At 41.6% G+C, this 24,257-nt stretch overlaps 1 protein-coding gene across 8 annotated transcripts in view; it reads right to left on the reverse strand.

Annotated features, from left to right (window-relative positions):
- The window catches only part of MCF2L2 (MCF.2 cell line derived transforming sequence-like 2), a 183,876-nt gene that overhangs the window by 41,308 nt on the left and 118,311 nt on the right, over nt 1-24,257 (reverse strand). For all 8 annotated transcript variants that reach the window (XM_030494555.1, XM_030494561.1, XM_030494557.1 and 5 more), the window contains 3 exons: nt 8,698-8,764; nt 5,990-6,105; nt 4,608-4,677 (listed from right to left, as the gene is read on the reverse strand). In XM_030494555.1, coding sequence (XP_030350415.1) covers nt 4,608-4,677; nt 5,990-6,105; nt 8,698-8,764 — 253 coding nt within the window. The remainder of the gene's footprint in view (nt 1-4,607; nt 4,678-5,989; nt 6,106-8,697; nt 8,765-24,257) is intronic.

Raw genomic sequence — 24,257 nt, forward strand, 5'->3', positions numbered from 1 at the left:
ATACTTATATCTTTAAATGCAGCTTTAAATTTTGTAACAGTGTAAGGAATAGGAAATTCCTGATGAAATTGCTAGGATCAGACTCTCAAATGCCAAGAAATAATTAATTGCCCAATTACTCAAATCCCAGTCTTACGTGTTCCACACATCTCTATTTTCATACCCAGATGTTCTGACTTCTTGGTGGTACTTTTACACCATGCTCATCTCTCTCGGAATGCTTTTTCTTTCCACAGTGATTTGTATCCTGGATCTTTGTAAGCTTTCACACACATGGCATATATGCACAGTTCCAATTATCTTTTTGACTGCTGATTTAAGAATAAATTTTGCTTTAGATTAGGATTTAGTCCTTTGAATCCAACTCGCAGGTTTCTGGTCAGCTGCTACAGTCCTTTCACAGATAGCTTCCTTTTCTAAAAGCTTCTTTCTCCCTGAACAACCAAATGCCCCAACTGCTGGATCTTATTATATTATTCTCTCTTCCCAAGGTTAACAATAAGTAAACAGTGGTAATCCACAGTCACCTCTGCCTGGCATCTCACCCAGCACGTTGGTAAGCAGTCTGACACACCTTTTGTTTCTTCCTGGGCATTCTTGCCTTGGTTTGGTAAATTTTCCTGCTTTCCAGCCCTGTGTTTAGCGCATCAGCTCAGAGTGTCCTTCTTGTTGCCCATAAAAGCACTAGCAGACCCATCCTGCAAAGCATTCAGTATACATCTCACCTCTCTTTGGGCATCTGTGCAGTCCTTGCCACAGAGAGCAAGACTCAGGCACCAGGGTGTCCCAGCTGCAGCTCTCAGATGCTTTCAAGCAGCTCTGGAATCAGGGCTGAAAAGTCCCAGTGTGGTCAGACAGGGTAACATTCTTCAAGTATGAATCTAAAAATCAGTCTGTTCCTTATTGAAAGCCCACCACGATGTTGTGGCAGGATGGTTACACCCTTACAAAGAAAGGGCAATGGAGAAGTGAATCTGCAACAATGCAAGTTTCCTCCCAGAATTCGGCATCAGCTCTAACAGCAGCCGTTTCAGTTTCCTCCCATGCCAAAGCAAGCACAGTCATAACTCACAGGGCAAGCCAGAAGCCTCTGAGCAGCAGGAAGACATAAAAACCTGCCAAATCATGGGGAACACAAATACACAACCAGACTTTTGTTTGTGCCTCCTAAGGGCAATCCAACAGAAACAACAAATTGCTGGACTTTATGTGGCTTCTTCTTAAAACAGAACATAAGGGCAAGTTCTTGAATCAAAGGTGCTACTGTGTGAGCAGAGACATCTCAAGAGAGGCTTTTGCTTTCATAGTGTGAAATTTGACATGGGAAGAAAGCAAATGCATAATTTAACTTCTTATTCAATACATTTAGTGTTCTTTGACTAGGCCATAAAAACTGATAAGCAAAGGTTATAGAGGGACCAATTTTCTTTGACTTCACACCTGGACCATAGCTTTAGTAATGTTTTTATACTGGTAGAATAGTGAGGAGAGTTGGGCTCAATAGCTGTTTTTACAGCGAGAGACATAACCTACAGTATTTAAACACAGAATTTGAACTTCGCACAGAATTACATGATCAGTTCAGTGTCAAGAATTTCTCTTTATCTCCAAATCCAGGTATATTTGCAACATATACACTATTTTATGCTTCCTGGATTTCAAAGGTCTTCTTCAAAGACTGTTTACCCTGTTTTGTATGACTTCACCACAGTATTTTCCTGCTCAGCATCTGGACCTTAGGGTAACAACATATTGCTTAGTAGTGTCATTTACTCAAGCTCTAAATGCTTTGCTGTTATACAGAAAATAATTCAGTGGACTTATAATCACATTTACACTCATACAGAATCACAGAATCAGCTAGGTTGGAAAAGACCTTTAAGATCATCAAGTCCAACTGTTACCCCAGTACTGCCAAGTCCACCACTAAACCATGTCACTAAGGGCCTCGTCTACACGGATTTTGAACACTTCCAGGAACAGTGATTCGACCACTTCCCTGGGCAGCCTGTTCCAATGCCTGATGACCCTTTTGGTGAAGAAATTTTTGCTAATATCCAACCTAAACCTTCCCTGATGCAGCTTGAGGCCGCTACCTCCTGTCCTATCACTTATTACTTGGGAAAAGAGACCAGCCACCTCCTCTCTCCATCCTCCTTTCAGGTAGTTGGGGGGAGTGATATGTTTCGCCCTGAACCTTCTCTTCTCCAGACTAAACAGCCCCTGTTCCCTCGGCTGCTCCTCATACAACTTGTGCTCCAGACCCTTCACCAGCTCTATTGCCCTTCTCTGGACCTGCTCCAACACCTCAATGTCTCTCTTGTAGTGAGGGGCCCAGAACTGAACGAGGTGCAGCCTCATCAGTGCCAAGTACAAGGGGATGTTCATTTTCCTGGCCCTGCTGGCCACACTATTTCTGACACAGTCCAGGATGTCATTGGCCTTCTTGCCTGTCTGGGCATAAGCTGGCTCATGTTCAGCCATCAGTCAGCACCCCAAGGTCCTTTTCTGCCAAGCAGCTTTCCAGCCACTCTTCCCCAAGCCTGTAGCATTGCATGGGGTTGTTGTGACCCAGGGGCAGGACTCAGTACTTTACCTTGTTGAACCTCATAGCATTGGCCACAGCCCATCAATTCAGCCTGCCCAGATCCCTTTGCAGAGCCTTCCTACCTTCCAGCAGATCAACACTCCCACCCAACTTGGTGTCATCTGCAAATTTACTGAGGGTGCACTCAAGCCCCTCATCCAGATCATCAATGAAGATGCTAAACAACACTGGCCCTAATACCGAGCCCTGAGGGACACCACTAGTGACTGGTCACCAACTAGATGTGACGCCATTTACCACCACTCTTTGGGCTCTGTCATCCAGTCAGTTTTTAACCCAGCAAAGAATACACCCATCCAAGCCATGAGCAGCCAGTTTCTCCAGAAGAATGCTGTGGGAGACAGTGCCAAATGCTTTACTAAAGTCCAAATAGATAGCATCTACAGCCTTTCCCCCATCAACCAGCTAGGTCATCTTGTCATAGAAGCAGATCAGGTTGGTCAAGCAGGACCTGTCCTTCAAGAACTCATGCTGATTGGGCCTGATACCCCCATTTTCCCACATGTGCTCTGTGATCTCATTTAGGATGATCTGCTCCATGACTTTCCCCTGGCACCGAGGTCAGGCTGACAGGCCTGTAGCTTCTGGGGTCTTCCTTCCTGCTCTTTTTGCAGAGAGGCATCATGTTGGCCAACCTCCAATCCTCTGGAACCTTCCCAATAGACTAGGACTGCTGGTAAAGGATGGAAAGTGGCTTGGTGAGCTCACCTGCCAGCTCCTTCCGCACTCAAATATGATGCTGTTCAGCCCAGCTTGTTTGTAAATTGGGGGCATACCCTTTGGAAGCATCACATGTTCATAATTCCCATTGAAATCTTAGTGATACAGCAGCGCTCAACACCTCTGACAAACAAGGTGTGCATGTTTCATCCAAATTTGTATTTCATACAGCACCTTGTTAAAAAAAGGTTTAACACGTACTCTGGAAAAGCAGCAAATTCTAGATGTAGTATAGAGTAGAAGCAGGAGGCACTTTTGACTATAGGGAAGAGGACAGATTTTCCCGTTTCTCATGCCTTTTCCATCTCCCATGTAAAACACTCTTATTCAAGCAGTTTGTCAGACTATGAAAATGGTAGCAACCCACCAAAACTCCCCCCCCCTTACTAGTGGGGCATCTGAATGAGTGCTATCTAAACTATATACGTGCTATAAAATGAGTGCAGGAAACAGAACTAACAGTCCCTAACCGGGGAGGATGGAGGGGGAGGGACATGACTGGGAGCTCTTGGAGGAGAAAACTGCAGAACTTAGGTACTGAAAGTCACAGAAAATGAAGACATCACATAGATATGACCAAAACCACCACTGCCTGTTGGCTTTGGGCTTTCCCATAAACAGAGCTCACTCTACTTTTAAAAAAAAAAACTAACCCTAACCACTTCATACAAGTGGGGAGAATCATGTTTGGTTGTTGAACCATGTGAACACGTAAAGGAATTGACCTCACAGTGTCTTATGGAGCTGGTGGGGTTTCACCATGCAAGGAAGGTGGTAGACTGCTGTACCAGTTCTAGGGGAGTAACTCTCCTGATTGGTGCAGAGTAAAAGAGAGATATGATAAGACAGGAACAGGATGTAGTATCTGCACTCAGAGCAATCTGCTGTGACACCATTCTCTGCTTATTTACAGTAGGGTGGTGTCTGGGATACATTAGACTGCAGGTATATATTTGTCTGATATGAAAAGCACATTAAACATTTGGATTATTTCTTTTTTTAACCAGGGCTTAAAATACATTGGTAAAACACTGGTAACAGATCTCTTCCTGTCAGTAAACAGGTAAAAGTTTGGATTTCAGAAAACACACTTGTTAGCTGTTGCTTAATTTGGGAATATCTGCTTATGTGGGTTTCCCTCATTCACAAAAGCAACCAGAGTGAAAAGACAGGAATAAATCTGTAAGTACTATACGTAAAGACCATAAATATTCATACAAATCTGCAAATTCTTTTCTGCAATCTGCAGAAAAACAAATCTGCAAAAGAATTTACTTACTCTTTTCAAAAAGCATCGGGCAAGAAGCTCAGGGTTTTCAATGCAATTTTCTATCTCCTTAAGGAAAATCCTATGAGGGAGAAATAAAGCAAACAGTAATGTAACATCCCACTCTCACTGTGTGCTAGCTTCTGTGTAAATCCAGCTTTAAACCTACGTTTTTGTAGTAAGAGGATTCAACAGGGAAGGTAACAATTCTGACACACAAGGAAATATATATTTTAGAAAAATGGGATGTGATTCACAGCTGATTGCCTGAATCACCAATAGTATCATGTTTTCATTTGCTCACAAGCATCTGATACATCTGGTTCCTCTGGCTGTTAAGATTTGTTTCCAATATGCAGCCCAAACACCTGCATCCCATTTAGTTATGAGGATTTTTTAGAACAGCTAGAAACGACAGAAAAGCTCTGTCAGATGCAGTAGCTTAATCAACAAGCAGTGAAAATACGGCATGTAGTCCAAAGGCTTCTGCTATGGAGGTCAATAAACTAAGCCTTTAGGGAAAGAAAGACCAGGCTTGCAAATGGAGGGGAATGTCATTCTTCAAATGGAAGACACATTCTTTCAAAATAATACATAAACTGGAAAAGAACTTTTCTACTATGTATCAACTACTCTGGCATAACATTTAAATTTACATAAGAGGGATGTTTTAATTTATTTTGTTCAACTGTTTGTTACATCTTACAGCAATTATTATCCAAAAGAATTCCTAAATTCTCACTTTGGCTACAGCCAGTTTTACTTAATCAAGGCTAGGAAAAGCAGGAAATATACAGAAGTAGCCCTAAGCATTGTGTTTTGAAAGAGAATAAAAAAGAAATTAATATTATTCATAATTGGCATTCTTTAGCTATGGGCACTAGATTACCTTGTCCACAATGTGGACAAGGCTTCTAGAAAGCTTTATGCTCATGAAAAGGATAAAAATCCTTTAAGAAGTGCTATCAAATATATCATATCTTCTGATGTGACAACAGAAATATAAGACAAATACGCTGAACACTAAGAAAACTTCTTCACAGGCAGTTTTGCCAGAGAAAGAACATTAGGATTTAGTCTGCCATCATCTACCAGTATACCAAGAGAATTGGTAGAACACTCATGCCGAGAAACACTCAAAATGGATATTGCCAGGGGAAATCACTAGTAAATGCAAAAAAAGATATAATATTAAAAAAAAAAAAAAAAGGTGATATAATAGATGATCTTGGAGGTGTTCTCCACCACACATGGGTTTTACAGGACACACAGAGGCAAAGTGAGGATGACTTTTCCTGCCTGTGTATGTGTGAGTATGACAAAGCACCCCGCATAAAGGAGTAGAAATGACAGTAGCACCCGAGGGTGCAGGCCAACCACCAGTTCCCACGTACCTGTTGTGGAATTCGTAGATTTCCGGGAGATTCCCAAAAAGAATTTCCTTCTTGTTCTGGAGTGCAGATGGAATCAGATGTACTAAATTGGGATTGTCCATTTCTGAAGCATACCCCTAGAGAGAAGAGTGGAAAATAAAACCAGCCTGTTTTCACCAAGGAAAATGTACTGTATCCAGGACACTGAAAAGGCCCAAAGTCTATGTACTTTTTGTTCTCGACTGAGCATACAAAGGCTTCTCCTATGACTGCTTCTTTGTTGCTTCCATGAATTTCTGATGCTTCCAATTTTCCCCAGAGCTTTTACCCGATAGCTGTGAAAACACATTTTTAACCACAAATGGACAGATTAATGGATCAACAAAAGAGATGGAATTATGTCCTTAGGATTCAAATGCCATTTTGCTCATGTAGGGGTGGAAAATGCTAACTTTGATAGACACATAGCTTTCTGCTACACTGCTTCATTTCAAAAGGGTTAATTTGGATTTATTTGTTGAACTGTGGTATTTGGCTTGATTATTTGGTTGTTTCTTGTAGCAACTGGATTGTGTTTCTTCAATAAAAACTTTGAGAGAACATTCTGAGTGCAGATTTTAAACTCAAGAGTAATATCAGGTCAGCTCCCACAAATTAAATCCAATAAAGAAGCAACCACATGGTTGTAAAAAGAAACTACTTCGCCCTTCAAGTCCCACCTCAATATAAGCATGATTAAGCCTTACTCAGCCTCCATTCTTCTACAGACTAAGGACCTCAGACTCCACATACATACAGTATGTTGGTATCCTACAAGTTTCAAAAGCTCAGGAGTTATTGCAGTGCGACCTGCTCTTTTGTGTGTACCGACACTACATGCGACAATAAACAAGAGGGGGAAGAGGGCCTTTCTTTTCCTCAATCATTTTCCAAACCTACATTGACAAAAATCTAGTGTCTGGCCCCAGGGAAAATGAGGGTGCTGTTTCTCAGTCCTATTAACTATTCCAGTCAGGTGAAGTTCCCGATGACTGGAAGAAGGGTAATATAATCCCCATTTTCAAGAAGGGGAAGGTGGAAGACCCAGGGAACTACAGACCAGTCAGTCTCACCTCTGTGCCTGGCAAAATCTTGGAACAGTTTCTCCTGGAAAACATGCTCAGGCACATGAAAAACAACGAGGTGGTTGGTGACAGCCAACATGGCTTCACTAAGGGGAAATCCTGCCTGACCAATTTGGTGGCCTTCTATGATGGAGCCACGGAACTGATGGACAGCGGCAGAGCAGTTGACGTCATCTACCTGGACTTGTGCAAAGCATTCGACACTGTCCCGCACGACATCCTTGTCTCTAAATTGGAGAGACATCAATTTGATAAATGGACCACTCAGTGGATAAAAAACTGGCTCGATGGCCGCACGCAAAGAGTTGTGGTAAATGGCTCGATGTCCAGTTGGAAACCTGTAACGAGTGGTGTCCCTCAGGGATCGGTGTTGGGACCGGTCCTGTTCAACATCTTTGTCGGCGACATGGACAGTGGGATTGAGTGCGCCCTCAGCAAGTTTGCCGACGACACCAAGCTGTGTGGTTCGGTTGATACGCTGGAGGGAAGGGATGCCATCCAGAGGGACCTTGACACGCTTGTGAGGTGGGCCAATGCCAACCTTATGAAGTTTAATCAAGCCAAGTGTAAGGTCCTACACCTGGGTCGGGGTAATCCCAGGCACTGCTACAGGCTGGGCAGAGAAGAGATTCAGAGCAGCCCTGCAGAAAAGGACTTGGGGGTGTTGGTTGACGAGAAGCTTAACATGAGCCGGCAGTGTGCACTTGCAGCCCAGAAAGCCAACCGTATCCTGGGCTGCATCAGAAGAAGCGTGACCAGCAGGTCGAAGGAGGTGATCCTGCCCCTCTACTCTGCTCTCGTGAGACCTCACTTGGAGTATTGTGTACAGTTCTGATGTCCTCAACATAAAAAGGACATGGAGCTGTTGGAGCGAGTCCAGAGGAGGGCCACGAGGATGATAAGAGGGCTGGAGCACCTCCCGTATGAAGACAGGCTGAGAGAGTTGGGGCTGTTCAGCCTGGAGAAGAGAAGGCTGCGTGGAGACCTCATAGCAGCCTTCCAGTATCTGACGGGGGTCTACAAGGATGCTGGGGAGGGACTCTTCCTTAGCGACTGTAGTGGTAGGACAAGGGGTAATGGGTTCAAACTTAAACAGGGGAAGTTTAGACTAGATATAAGGAAGAAGTTCTTTACAGTGAGGGTGGTGAAGCACTGGAATGGGTTGCCCAGGGAGGTTGTGGATGCTCCATCCCTGGCGGTGTTCAAGGCCAGGTTGGACAGAGCCTTGAACCACATGGTTTAGGGCAAGGTGTCCCTGCCCATGGCAGGGGGGTTGGAACTAGATGATCTTAAGGTCCTTTCCAACCCTTACGATTCTATGATTCTATGATTCTATGATTCCTCTGCCCATAACTTTGAGAATTGTGCAACTTTTATTATTCTGTGTTCTGGAGTTAGAGAAGGTGCCTCTTCCTTTAAGCCCTGAGGGAAGATGTTCAAAACATCTTTCTCATTTTCCATCCCCACAGCTGAGCTCTCTTGCTAACAGAGCCTGGGTACTCTAAGCAGGAGGTGGAAGGTGAGTGCTCAGCCCTTGAAGGATGTGCATCGGCAGTGATGACTTAGAGGTTAAGCACCAGCAGTCATTTCAGAAGAGTTTCTTACCTCTATTATACTTTGAAGTTCTTCTACATAAACTCGTTCTGTTTCTATCAGCTCATTGATTATGTGGCTAAAAGACAAGAAAGGTGGAGAGTTACAGTGTCTACCAACAGTTTAACAAAGCGGACATGAAAGAAAATACACTTTTCCTTGCATATTTCTGTTTATGCCTCTACACAAAAAAACCTCTGAAGGTTATTTCTCCAAACAATATTCAAAATATTGTGCATTGTTGATAAGCTTAACATACCTAAACCTGCTTTGGACTATTATTTTTTTTTAGCTCATTTTAAACGTCATTTTGGTTGCTTCTGTCATTTTTATACCTACAAATCTGAATAAAAAGTTTACAAATGCCCAGAAGGCAAACAAAGAAGGTTTTACCTTCTAATAATAGCTAACAATACTCAATAAAAGGGGGCTATATTTCCCAAGGCTATGTTTCATTTCTGTTTTGCTTTCTTTTATAAAATAAACAAAACTGGTGTTCAGGCTTCCTTTCTTTAATGCATTGCAAAAACAGGCAACAGGATGATGTCAGAACTCTGAAAACATAAAAGCAAATTAGAGTAAAATATTTACACTATATTTCAGACTTCTCATATCTAGTATTAGTTTAGTGCTCCTAGGTAACTTGAAGAGGCCTGATTTATGACATGAATGTAACCAATTCACTTTTGGACAGATAACTAATTAGATGTTAAAATTGCATAAATCCCTTGACATTTTTTTTTTTTTTTTTTGCATCAATTGTCCCATATTCTCAAGGAAATGTTGTCTTCAATACTCTTATGAACAAAGTTTCCAGGGTAGCTTTTCCAGAGGCTTGAGCAATTTCTCCAAGTAGGATGCCTAGTATTTCTTTCTTGGTCTATGCTTCACAAGAGTCTGTAATCACACAGCTACATCAAGCAAAAAAACATCACCAGAAGGACACTAGGGAGTAAAGACTAGAGGAACTGTCATATCGCCAGCCATAAGCAGCACACATCCTGAGGCTAGTAAAGTGTAGGCAACTACTGGCATCAATACCAGCATATGCATTTGTCAAGTATCTCCCTGTACATACGTTAGGATAAGGATGAAATCAATGGTGGCTAGAAAGAAGAAAAACGTCTTACGCTTGGAGACCACTCTACCTCAGGAGCTACCTGCCATTTTACACATACAATCAGTACCATTAATCCCAGGTTTTCCCCTGGAAATGTATTCACTTAGCATGCTACTGGCCAGCCAAAGACATCATGGTGTGTCTGAAGGGTAGCCTCCAGAGTAAATTGTACAGCAACCACAGGTTTTGGCAAAAATACAGATTTCTGGTATTTCGGTAAAAAGCTCTCCAAGAGCCTGGAAGAGATAGAAAACTGCTCCTTTGCTGCCTAGTGTCAGAAGCTTGAAGTATCTCAAGGCTGCTTTCTAAAGGAAAATACAAAGACTGGGAAGTCACTTCTGTCATTCCTTCTGGCAAGTTTGCTCTGCCTGTGTCTGGTTACCTGTTTTTTATATACCACATAATAGTCATGTAATCAGCCAGACCCTTTTAGCCCCTTATATCATGAACCACATTTGTACTGTTGCATCCACTGTAAGAGGATTTTGTCATTCTCCAAATTTTTTAGGATGCCCTTTTTGAGATTAATAAATCAATCCTATTGCTAATAAACCTTCCTTTAAATGGTTTGGCCAGGCATTTGAAAGTCAAATATTCACATTTCAGGCAGCTTGAAATGCAAAAACACTGACTAAAACCCTACTTGGTTTTTTTTCAAGGCAATATGGTTTTGCAGGCTAGGTCAGGACCACTTACTCTGGTTTTATAGGCTATTACTGCTTTATGGACCACTGATTAAGAAACATTACAAATACTGAGAAAACTAGAGTTTACCTTTACCTGACCCATAATGTTTCAAGTTTTCTTATAAAATAACTGGGATTTCTTAGGTATCTTGCCATAATGCCTTAAGTAAAGACAAAATTGTGAACTACCCCAAGGTAGGGAAATGGATCATGGTTATAACCTACACACTCCAGGAGTCCTGACTCCAATTAGTTGACCGCCACATTGATCTCAAATTGAGATATTTATGCACAGGAAAGCCAAATCTAGCTATAGGGTGAAAACGCTATCACCCTAATCATGACTAAACAACACTCCTGAAAAAACACAGGTACAAAGGGATTCTGCAGTACTTTGCATGACCTCATATAAAGCCAAGCCATGTTGGACTCTAACCACATTTCTCTGAATTTGCACACCTTTGAGCTGGAAAATGTGTCTGAGGTAGGGTCAAAGTACTAGATTACTCCTCATGGGATAGATATATCTCATGCAAGCAGTGATAGGACAAGGGGGAATGGCTTTAAACTGAAGGAAGGTAGATTTAGATTAGATATGAGGAAAAATTCTTCACAATGAGAGGGGTGAGGCGCTGGCACAGGTTGCCCAGAGAAGTTGGGACTGCCCCATCCCTGGAAGTGTTCAAGGCCAGGTTGGACGGTGCATGGGGCAACCTGCTCTAGAGGAAGGTGTCCCTGCTCAAGGCAAGGAGTGGAATTAGATGATCTTTAAGGTCCCTTCCAACCCAAACCTTCTATGATATATGCCACTTTAATGCACCATCATGAGAACTGCACAGTCAATGCCCTAAGGGACCATTTGTCCAAAAATTATTTTACAAATATTAGCACTTGCTTTTACAGTTGACTGAAACAGAACTTTTATGGTTACATATGCCTTTCCTTTTAAGAGCAATTGAAGTTACTGCACAGACTAGATGCAAAGGGGCACAAGCAGATTGCTACTGTTCTAGCATCACTACCACTTACAGCACTGAAAAGAAATCATGAAGACAATGCACAACCTGTTTCTGGAGTCAAAAGCTTAGCAAGCCACTAATAGTTATCAAGCTATTAGGATGGTTATATTCTTGGTTCCCTTGGTAGACCTAAGAACTACTGTTCCACACTTACTTAATGAATTCAAGAACAGGTTTGACACTGTTTGAAAAGGTTGTTCCATCAGTTATAAGTTTTGAAATACCATCTTTAACTTCAGCTTTAACCTAAATTTAAACCTAAATTTCTGTTTATTATTTCTGTTTTCCAGATCCAGACGACCTAAAATTTCATGTTGCAGCACCTGGAACTTCATGAGGTTTATTTAATGCTCCAAATTCACATTTCCAAAGAGCTGCTGCACTGTTTAAAAAAAACCATAACTGAGCAGGTGTGATAAAATCATCAGAGAAACTTTATGTGTTTAAGTTTTAAATTAATCTTTAAGTTCATCTTACTGTTGAAAGATGCTTATTTACCTGCAAGAAAGACATAGATCTTCCAGATGTTACTTAGTCTGTTACCTAACAGATTACATGAGAACCGACTCTGGAGCAAACCCAACACTCAGCTGACAATTATACCTGAAAAGTAAATTATTGGTCCATAGGTTTCCTAGTAGCTGTCATAAACAAACAGTGTGGTGCCCGTCACAAGCACAATTCAAAGTAATCCAATAAGTAGAACAGAGGCCTTTAGGATGTTTTACTATCCAGCCTCCTATGAAAGATGAAGCAAAAATGAAATATTTTAATCTTTTCTGAATCCCAGTTTAACATAGAGTATCAGCTCTTGAACCCCCATTGTAAGAAATCTGGGGTTTTTTAATTGATTTACCAATCCTAATTTTGTTTGGAAACATTGTCCATTCAAGGGAATTAAAAAAAATAAAAAATACATATGAGGAATGTTTTATTAGTGGAAGTTCTGTGGGACTCCTAAGATACTGCCAGTGTAGTTATGAGCTTGTTATAGCTCAAAATATAGTTATAGCTATAGTTTTAGCTCAAAATCTAACACAATTCTTTAATATTTGATTTCATTACTTAATTCTACCTGTAGATTTATACTCAGAGTAAACGCTTCAGCATTGTGTTATGAAAAAATTGCATAACTAACCCTTTCACGCTTGAAAAGATGGTGTTAGCCATTTTATTATCCTATTTTCAATGACAACAAAACAGAGACAAAATCGTGACAGTATTTCTTTCATCTCCTAGTTAGAGTTCAAGAGCTTCATATCTCTAAAGCATGAGTCTGTACATAAAGGGTAATCATTTTCCAATACTTCTCCACAGTGAGAGAGCAGGATTTGCTGCCTAAATAAGACTTACATTGTTCAGGGGGTTTTTTTGGTGGGTTTTTTATCGTTGTTTTTTTGGTTTTTAACTGTAGTCTTTTTCCCACCACAAATTGGGTCTACATGAAGAGAGAGGAATTTGACCAAACATTCAGCATTCTGTCAGACTCAGCACACATGCTTTAGGGCTTTTTTACACTTGCCTCTTAGTACCCATGCCCAAGTACATCTCTGGGGATTTCCTGCTTGAAACATAGGAGCTGTATGCTTAAGCCTCCCACTGTCCCCAAAGCAGAATACCTCTCCTGCTTCTGCAAAGAGCTGGGAGGGTGCAAATTCTATTCCTAAGGCTGCCACTGGTTGAAAGTGTTGCATGATATAATCCATCCATCTCTCAACCTGTGCCCATCCCCCAGACTCCAGATGTTCTTTTACATAGTTACAGCACTATTCTTCTGAAAGTGTTATTCTGTATGTCTTTCTCTAACAGGGCCAGTGTTACAGCAGCCATCAGGAACACTCAGCACAAACCCACCAGAAAAGAGCTTTCCTTCACTCCACTGTTCCCAGAGTAACTTACCTGAATTGCTCTCCAAATAACAACCACAGCAGCAAAATCTCAAACGTTAAAGGCCAATGCACATGAATCACTCTCTTGTCAAACTATTGACAATATAAAGCTGTGCACTTGGTCAAGTGCCTTCCGCAAACCTTAGAATTGCCCTGACAAAGATGCAATTTAAGAGCAGTAAAGTGCTACCTAAGTGTGTCAGAGGGGAAAAGCACTGAGAAGGTAGGTATAAAGGAGATACTTTTATACTCACTGTGTGAGCATGCTAGCTTGGTAGATGATGAAGTAGAGAGCTCACTATATGGCACAAGGGATTTAATGGCATTTGAGATAGTTTAACAGCCTAGAAAACTGGCAGTGACATCATCTGATTTACATTAAGCCACAAAAGGTGAAATGTGAAATGTTAGTCTCTTCCAGTATGTCACAGAATCATAGAAGCATTTAGGTTGGAAAAGACTTTTAAGACCATCAAGTCCAACTGTTAACCCAGCACTGCCAAGTCCACCACTAAACCACACCCGTAAATGCCACATTTACACATCTTTAAATACCTCCAGGGATGGTGACTCCACCACCTCCCTGCACAGCCAGTTGCAGTGCTTGACAATCCTTTTGATGAAGAACTTTTTCCTAATATCCAGTCTAAACCTCCCCTGGCACAACTTGAGGCCATTTCCTCTTGTACTATTGCTTGTTACTTGGGAGAAGTGACCAACGCCCAGGCCTCAGTGAGGCAGCAGACTTCCCTAAGAAGTGGGTTCGGTCTGCATATTGGTTCTTCTATTAGCTTCAAAAGGGAGTCTCCTATGAAAATCACCCGTCTTTTTTTCCTTATGGAACCAGTTTTGATGCAGGGCATAGGCCAACTTAGCCTCGGTGACACCTCCATGCTGGATGAACCATCGTCCTTGTCATTCAGTTCCACTTGCAGATCCTCACACCTAATATGCCAGTGCACCTGGGCAGGTGGGGCAGTCACAGAGGAGATGCGCCTGCTGTTCCGGGCAGGAACTTGTCACCATTGCCCCCTGTCCCTTAAGTTACTGTGTTCAGCTGGTCAGACAGAGGACAGGGAACCCCCTGTACCACAGGCCCTGCCCCTAAGCGGAGTCCCTCTACCTGGGCGCACCCCAACAGCTCTGCTCCCTGCTCCACCCACTGCTAGCACACAAGCCGGGCACCACCCGCAGTGTGGCACCAGGGCAGCCGCGGTGGGTGCAGAGCACGGAGGGGCTTTCAGCCGGGAGCACCTCTGCTCATGGCAGACCTGGCACGGCCCCAGCGCCACTGCCGCATCCCGCCCTGCAGGCTCACAGCTGGTCTCCCGCCTCCTCTGAGGGTCCCCAGTTCGGGACCCCCCAGCGCCGTGCTGGAGCGCTGGGCTGCAGATCATCGAGGCGCTGGCCTCTGTGACTGACATGGGGCAGCGAGGGTAACTCAGCACGCAGCTGCTGTGAGTGTCATGGCTGAGGAAAACAGGATGCAGCAACTGATGGGACTATTCGCACAGGCAGTTCTTCCATCCCTCTTTTTCCCTTGTGTGGTCTCAACAAGCATGGCTAGGTTGGAAGTTATTCCTGGTGATCAGCTACATTTTAACTCCTCTTTACACTGTCCAACATCTGAACAAAGCTAGTATTACAAATGTTAACATACCTGGTTTCTAAAGAGAAAGGACATTGGACCTTAGATATGAAATTAAGACAAATGTAGCTAATCCATTGTCTTTCTAACTGCTAAGAAGAAAGTACAGGTGCCAGCGTTCACCCTAAGGTTTCTGTCAATAATATTGGAAATTAAACAAAAGATGAAACAGCGAAGGAATGAAAAAGCATATCAGAAAAATTAAGAATATAAGCTGATCAATGGCAGACCAGAGATACAGGCCCTTATTATATTTAGTTTTAAACTTAATTCACAGTTCCTTCAGTCTCTCTGTTTTTATTGTGTCCATGTCCAAAGTACCCAGCAAAGTTTCATGAAGATTTCTACGAGGGCTGCCAGACACACCACTCATGAGACTATATCAGCAGGCTGCTCCTGTGGAGGTGGCAGCAGCCACAGCACTGATGTATCTGCCATCCCAGCTACTCGTCTATTTCTTTTCCCTTTCACAGAGAAACACGAAAACAGGAGATGGAGCCAGGAGGGACCACTTGAAATCTTGCCCCTGGTGCTAAGGGACTGTTCATGGTTGGGCCAGTAAGTATGAGGACTTGCATCCTATAAATGGGCTCATTTCAGCTGGCTGTGTCTGAGAGGATTCAAGAGGTAATTTCAGATTAGAAGCAGCTTGCAGCCTCGACTTTGGACTCAGTGTTGTGATTACACAAAAGACCCAAACACTCCCCTTGGTGACCGGAAACTGGAGAAAAAAACAGGCATAACTGGAATGCCAGAGGTAAAGGGGGTGGAGGGAAACACATGACACCTTCCACACACCATTATTCCTTCATTTCAGAGACATTTTACAAGAACATGAGGTTTGGATGGCAGCAGTCCAAAGACAACAAAACTCTTGAGTTGGGTGAAGTTTATGGGCAGCTCTCACAAGGACAGTTCCTCACCAGGATCATTCACAAGTAAGCAGACCATCTCAACACAGGTGGTGAAGGATTAGGCATCTGAAGGTTCTAAGACTCAGTCTAAGGACTGAGCCTTAGAAACCCCTAAGATCCTACCTGTAGTCATCCTTGTTGCCAGTAAACCTTCATTCCACTGGCATATACTCACTCCGTCCCCAAAGAAACCAAGAGACTCACCAGAATGGAAGAATCTGGTCCCAATAAAACCCAAATCACTAGCTTTCCTGGTGTGGAAATAATAATGTGAAACGCTGCTCAGGAGAGTGAGGCCAGCTTCCTCTCCGTGGAGGGAGTTTACTACATGTCCTAACAGAGAGGGTTCAGCCACCACTAACCTGGCAAAGCACTCTGGATGGCAAGGCCTTTGCTGCTACCATAACTTGGTGGAATTAGGATGTGGCTGTGGCAAGGAACGATCACACACAGGCCCACTGTGTGTGATGTCAGATGTTCCTCCAGCAAAGGAAACTTCTTGTTATGGGAAACCGTTAAAATGCAGGAACTAGCTCACATTTCTTTGAATTATTGATCTGGGTTTCTAACGGAACATCATGGCCTTGGTTACCCTAAGACCACACTTCCCACAGGTGTGATCTCACATCAGTTTCCCTTGGCCAGATTATTCTTGCTTTGGCAACCATGACATCCTGTGGCCCTGCAGCACTACTAAGATCTCACACATCGAGCCACTTTCCACCATTCTTAGCTTTGAGAGGCACTGCAGTGCCAGCACAGTAAGGACAATAAGAAAGGAGAAAGTATTACGAAAACTGTTTCTACTTTGTCATTAGTGCTCTCTCTGACCTCTGGCAAGTTAGTCATGCCAAGCTGAAGTGAAGAAAATAAATGACTGTATAAAGAATCCTCTCCAACAGGGGTGAGAATGTAGGTGCTGCAAAGGACAGCAAAACATCAGGAAGAGACTTGTTTTTAGCCAAAGTTGTAAGTGAGACCTTGAAACTGAGGTAAATGCTGCTATTAATTAGCACCATTCACTTGAAGTGGTGCATTTCTCTATCTGTCACTGCCTGTTCTGACATTCAGACCAAATGTAGCTATTTATATCACTTTGGACTATAGCAAATAGTCCAAATATAGCAATTAGCAATGTTGTTCACCAAGTATGAACTGATCCTGCAATGCTATCTCATTGCCTTGCTGCAACAAAACTTTGTCAATAGGTATTTATATGAACTGCCTTCTTTTGGTAACTGAGAGCACACTACTAGAAAGGTCCTCACCAGAGTGAGCATAAAGAAGACATGTACTAGCCCATTATATATTAACAGCTCTTCCTCCTTCCTTCTTCCTTGATGAGAGAAGAAAAGGAAGCATAAAGGAAGCATACCTGGCCAAGCTCCCCAGGTGTGTCAGGTCTGTATCACAATTCTGGCAGGAGCAGTGTCAGATGTTTGCTGTGATATGTGCTACCTTAAAAAACCCTACCGTATCAAATACAGTGAAACACTAAGCAGAAATAATACCTGGAGACTACCACAACTTATTAGTATTTCCTCTGGCTAAGTCTCAATGGCTTTTTGCTTATACATTTACTATTTGTACATCCTGCTCAGATGGCAACATAAAACTAATTCAGGATTTTTGTTTCTGTACCTGTGCTTCTTTCTAACAAACTCATTGGCTTACTTCCATTCCCAGATCTTGGTTTTATGCCAGCATTTGCTGTCACATGTGTAAGGAGTCTTTTGCCTGAAGAGGAATTGGAACCTTCAAACAGAATTAAACCAGTGAGCATTTTGGAAACAACAACAACCACCAAACAAAACAAACCCCCAAAACAACAGAACAAACCAACACCTCTCCGCCCCCCCCAAAAGAACCCCAAACCAAACCCACCCATAAATCATAACTGGTGCTCCAAAATTATTATGCTACAGAAACCTGTCTGTATGACTGCTGTGGGGCCACCAAAAGTGGCACTCATGTATGGGTACTCCATATCTGTCTTGCAAAAACAAATGATGACTGAAAAGTTAATATTTTCAGCAACTGAAACAGTGGAATACTAGTGTGCAAGAGCAAAATGCTCACTGAAATTTATTAAGTTAATAAAAATAAAATACACATAACTTTTATAAATGTTATAAAATAAAATTTTCCATTGAAATTGAAAATACTCACTCTTTTGATATCTGAGGCTTCAAAAAGAGTGAAAGGACTGAAGGGAACTATGTGCAGTGCAACAGATACATATACTTAGAATAAATATCAACGCTGGATAGAGCTGGACATAAGAGAGGTGAGAATGAAAAATATATGGCTTGCAAAAGTGAGCACAATGTTAAAGACCTTCTTGGCCCAGCACTCTGGCTAGTTTTAAGTGTTGTCAAATTTCTACTTCCAGATGTACATAAAATATAACAAAATTATATGTTTTGCAATGGTATCTCCTTTGTAGGTAGTAAATGGTGAAAATCTCACTGCCCCAGTGGAAATAGAATCACCAATAAATAGCACATCCAGTTTTGAATTAGAAATTGCTACAAGAAATTCTAACACTGGTCTAACCTTAAAATCTCAAAATGATCTCTGTGCTATGGAATCAAAAGAAGTGTCAGCTGCTGTATAGAGGAAACTTCCACTCCACCTACATAATTGCTTTTAAGAGGATTTTTTTTTTTTCATTTCTCACAGTGCAAGAAGTGCCTTTTTCACTTGAAAAGTATTCTCAGCTGAGATTGTGCAATAGCTTAAGTGAAATTTAAGTAATGAATCAGTTGCTGTACTTTACCTCCTAAAGTGGAATAAAAGATCATTGTGGATGTAAGAACTTTATATTTGTTTGTTGATACAGAAAACATTTCTGATTTCTCTGACACATAATCCTTTTTTTTTTTTTTCTTTTGTTCTCAAATGAAAGAGAGCAATGCCTTGAAAGAATAATGATTGTTCTTAAAGTACATTTTACGGCTGCAAATGAACCCAAACCAACCAACTTTGAGAAGCATAAGGGTTTTAGTAGGGTCGTATGCTCCATCTCGTCTGAAAATTAGTGTCCCTTAGTGAAGATATTGTAACTGCCTGCCTAAGTGATCCGATTCTGCTTCAGTGTTAAATGGATTTGCTCAAGTTATTATGGAAGGTCTTCTGACCCAAGGACTGTATCTTTGATAGAAATATATTTCACCATCGAAGTCATCATTTATAATATTTTGCTTCTTCTGAAATGATCAGATTTCTTCACACTAAGATATTGTCCCACATTCATTGTTCCCAAAACAAATGACCTTGGGGAAATATTTTTATGTATCTTAATTAGTTGACCTACATTATAGGAACCAGAACATAGTTGTTAATGGAGAAGCAAATTAATTAAATCACCTACAGAAGGGAATAATATGAATAGAGGACTAAAAGTCAAGCAAGAGTTGTTTCTCACCTCAGCATCTAAACTGAAATGATGTGGCTCTGTGCACAAATTTGAGCTATCTTTAGACAATGTGGATGCTGCAGACCGGTCCTTACTGTAGGCCAAAATAACATGCTGAGTAGCTGTGTAAGTATTTGCCAACTACCCATATTAGTTTACTAACCATCAGGCCAACCTTGTGATTTTTGGTCTTTTAACCTTGCAGCTCCACCATTCTATTTGATGTCAAAGATTTATATAGCTCTAGGATATCTCAGCATTGAGTAATCAGTTAGTTAAAAGCAGGTGAATAATTTGTAGATCAAATTTGCTACTAATGTACCTGCTTAGTGGTGTTAGTATGTGGCCATATTTTAGAGATTGTAGTAGGTTGCTAGTAGATTGTTACCTATCCAAGCTACTACACGTACATGCTTGTAAAACATCTGCATGTTACTGAGACATTGCAGGTTAACAGGCTGGTCCCATATGTGGAGACTTCCACTTAATTTCTTAGCATTGTTTGCTTGCTTGAGATTATGAGTATTTACATATAGGCCACAGAATTAATTTAGTGACTCAAATCTCACTGTTCTTCCTTAGAAGCATCATCCGATCAAAAGCAAACTTTCTGACTTCTTACAGCCAGGCAAATCTGGTACAGTTGGATCTTTCATTTATTACAGCAAAGTATATTGCATAAAGTACTTAGAGTGAGGACAGCGGAGAAAGAAATCATTCTTCACTACACTTACTTAAGAATGGATTTGATCTGCTGAACTGAAGTCATTTCAGGCACTCAAGTTTACCAGCCAACAAAGGAAGCTCACTGCTTTTTAAAATATAAAAATATAAATATATAAATATACACATATATGTACAGAAATTAAAGTTATTAATATACTGATGCTGAGATTTACCTTCTCACTTGCTTCTAGCTAGTAAGGACTAGAACATACAGTCACAGATTATATTCAAAAGATAAGATCTCAAAAATAAAGCGCTCTAGATATTGCATGTCCTATCATTATGGGAAATCCACAGTGTTCCTCTGTCCTGGAAGCCATTTCCTTCTTGAATGTTTTTTTCTTAAAAGTTGGAAATAGAGCAGGTAAAAGATCCCTAGGTACGTAATAGTTTCTGACTTTTGCAAAAAATATTTTACAGTTTTTTTCTGTGCTGAACCTGACTTTTAAAACAGAAACTTTCAGTTTACATGCAGTATATTTTTTTCCATTCCTTTGCATATATAGATATAATGATATCCAAATACCAGTTAACCTCATTAAGCAAGAAAACTGATAAAGGCTGACAGTGCCGTGGATTTTCCCATACAGAGTGGTAAAGCATGGTATTTGAAAAAGGGCTTTTTTAAAAAAGGAAAAGTTACAGTGGTAAACCTCCAAAATTTTTAAATAGACAAGACTAAAAAACTAAACCCCGAAAGCAGGTTAAAGGAAGCTTGATGGGAACTATTTATATCAAGAATTCATGTTGTCCACTAGAGCTCAGACTAAGCAAACCTAAAACGTGCCCACAGCTACTCTCCAAAATTCTGTGTAATCTCAGGTGGGTACCCTTGCTGAGCTGGTGTGGCAGAAAAGGATTTAGGCATTCTGCTTGGTACAGATTCCTACATCACCCAAATATTTACTTTAGAGCACCTCCATTTGGTGGTACGACTAACATCTCTCATGCCTGTTGTACTCATTTATCCTCATCCTGTCCCTGCAAGGACCTTTTGTGTCATGCAGAGACATTTTGGTTTGGGAGAGAGAAGCTGAACACAAAACTATTTTTCACTTCACGCGAATGGCAACACAAATACTATCTGAAGAGCTTACTGCTGGAGGAAGAGAAGACCTCCAATGGTTTTGATTCTCATAGCAGATCTGCCATTGATATCTTTGGTCTGCAAGACATTGGATGGCCATTTGGGTAGAATGAGGAATTATTTTTAAAATTAATAATAATTTGATTTTACAGACAGCCCTGAGTTTATGTTGGAGAGGGCAGACCAGAGAAGTGAATGTTGCACTTGGGAGGGGATGAATTTTATGAAGATACCTATTTCCTGTGTGTGTTTGTATTTCAAGCACTAGAACAGGCTGCCCAGGGAGGTGGTAGAGTCACCATCCCTGGAGGTATTTAAAAGACCATGTAGATGTGGCGCTTAGGGACATGGTTTAGTGGTGGACTTGGCAGTGATGGGTTAATGGTTGGATTCAATGACCTTAGAAGTCCTTTCCAACCTAACCAATTCTATGATTCCATGATTTCAGTCTGAGACATGACCTTAAGGAAATTATATCATGCAAAATCTGCTTCACCCTGTAATAGGAAACAGCATTGTGCCAGGCTTAAAATCTATGGTCCTCCTGCATGAGCTTTGGTAGATCTCTTGGATATACCCTGCTTTTAAATGTCCTCAAGAATCAGTATTCTGTGGGGCCGGGGGGAAATAAACCAGGTGTTAATTACATGATAATGGGTATGGAACAGAGAAAGAAAATCCCAATAAGCTAAAATGGAGTTTATGGAAGCAGCTGGAACACATATTCTGCTTTAGTTAATCTCTTCTTGGCACATTTACATTAGTAAGTTGTGAACTGCCATGGCTGAGGAACAAACACATCCTTTTTTTGTGTGTCATGCTTTCTCCGCAGCTGTAATCTGGGACAGAGGGGCAGGCAAAGATCATACCACCTGCAGCTACCACACTCCACCCAGCAGTGGCTGGGAATCACAGCTCTTAGCAACATCTGTATCCATTTACTAAAGCTCTGCTTTGGACAACCTTCCTTACCACACCTGTAGAACGTGGCTTGCAGAATTTAATGATAAACTTAGAGAACAAGGGAGAGACACTGTCTATTGGAAGATCTTCCAAACTTAGAAAGCAGCTTTAGAGAACTGTAGGATAGATTCTAGCTGGAGAATGTGTTCAAAGGGCTTTACATAAAATTCTCACAATTGCAGATTGCAAGAATCTGGGATGATATTATGTGATATTTGGGTAACAGTATTACTCCTGTTTCTTACTTTTTTCTCTAAGCAGCTGCTAATGGCCAATGTCCAAGATAATACAGTGGGACAGATAGATTTCTGGGCTCATCCACGACTGCCATTCCTCTGCTTTTTTTCCTAGAAGAGTAGGAACCTTGGTTTTATTAATCTCAGTGGCTGTTACAGGTCTTACATAAGCCTTGCCTACAGGGGAAATGTCTATTTTGCCACTTCAGTGTTTGTAGTTAGAATTGGGGCTCGGTGCAGTTGCAGTGGTGACGGGAAGAGGTAAGAGCATGCTACACCTGGCAGAGCTCCAACCCGGCAGAGGTTGGAGCTTTTGGTGTCCTTTACCCATGCAGTAACTCTGGCCTGAGAGTACTAGTGAGGGAGCCAGCACAGCCAAAGAGCACCTATGCATTTTTACCAAGAACAGCATGCTCACTGCCATGTTATTTAGCAATAATTCAGGTCAGATGCCATAAAGGCAAGATTGTCCATACTAGTTTGTCCAACATGGCTATTAACCAGGGAACAGCATTTGAAGACAGGTTTGCAATAACTAGAAATGCAAAGAAAGCACCAGTGCCTTCAAACTAGAGGCTACAGAGAAAGATCAGCAACAGTGTATTGAATAACCTGGATATGCACAGGAACTTTGCAGAGTCTGCAGAAGATCTACTTGACATACAAGTGATACTATATAGAACAGAATTCCTTTTTAGACCCATATGAGCAAAGAATGTTCCTGATGGATGAAAAAAAATGTAAGTGAATTTTCAGAAGTAAATACAGCATTCTAAACATGAATATGTCACAGATATTCCAAACCTGGTTATTATATTCCTGGTTAATGAGCAGCTTGCTAAATGCAGGAAGTCAGCAGTGATTTACTGAGCAGTGTGATTGATAAATCACTGCTCCATTGCATCACTAGCTACACAGGGCTGAGTGATCTCCCATCTGCTATGTCCTGTCTGCTACTGTCCTGCAAACCATGCAATTATTTAGATCAGGCTTGTGTGGGAGCAAGTCAGACGTCCGATTAGGCAACATAACATGCTCTTTGTACTGCTGTAAATGACAATGTGAAGTGCTCAGCACTCCTTCATGAGCTAATTCATGTACAGGAGCTGCATGTTTTTAATTTCAGATCAGTTTAAAAACAGATTTCATTGGAACTGGTGTGAACAGTGTATGGGGAAGAAAGGGATGCGCTGGCAGCTCTGACTAGAGAATTTTAAACCTAAGGGGTGTGATTGCTCCTAGTTTGTTTCAATGGTTTCTTAGCCTGTCACTGTCCTTCCCTTTAAAGAGAAAGTGGCACCATCTGATCTGAAGTGGTATAAAATCACACCTGTGCCTCTCCTCTTTTCCCATTCATCAGCTTGGCAGTGATAACAGGGCTGATTAACATCCTCTGATTCTTGACTTGTGCCTATGTTACCTAGGATTTCTAGCTGTCCTTCATGCAAATACAGAAAGCCCAAGGACTTTTAACTTGCTACGCCAGAGCAAAGCAAGGTTCTTATGGAGAAGTGATACAGCTACAGTTACGGGAGAAACAAACATAGAAGCCTTCAGGCCCACATGTGCTTCTTCAGACAAGATGCATCCAGCCCTAGGCCAACACAAAGCAGCCTTTTTTGACTATATAAACCCTGAGATGGATCAAGGGGTGGGAGAGAGCAGAACTTCAGTAAAGTCCTGGATAGGCGTAGGAAGTAGCCATCCAATGCAAGGTGCAGATCGCCCCCCATTGACTAAGTGCTGGCTGAAGTTTCCAATGCTTTTCAAGTGGAGCACACATTCCTGTGACACAGGGCAAGACAGAAGATACATCTGATCTTAATCTCCCCAGGTGCTTAAAACAAACCGGCCATCCAGTGTATG

Source organism: Strigops habroptila, chromosome 8, assembly GCF_004027225.2.
Source record: "Strigops habroptila isolate Jane chromosome 8, bStrHab1.2.pri, whole genome shotgun sequence".
NCBI classification, from domain to species: Eukaryota; Metazoa; Chordata; class Aves; order Psittaciformes; family Psittacidae; genus Strigops; species Strigops habroptila.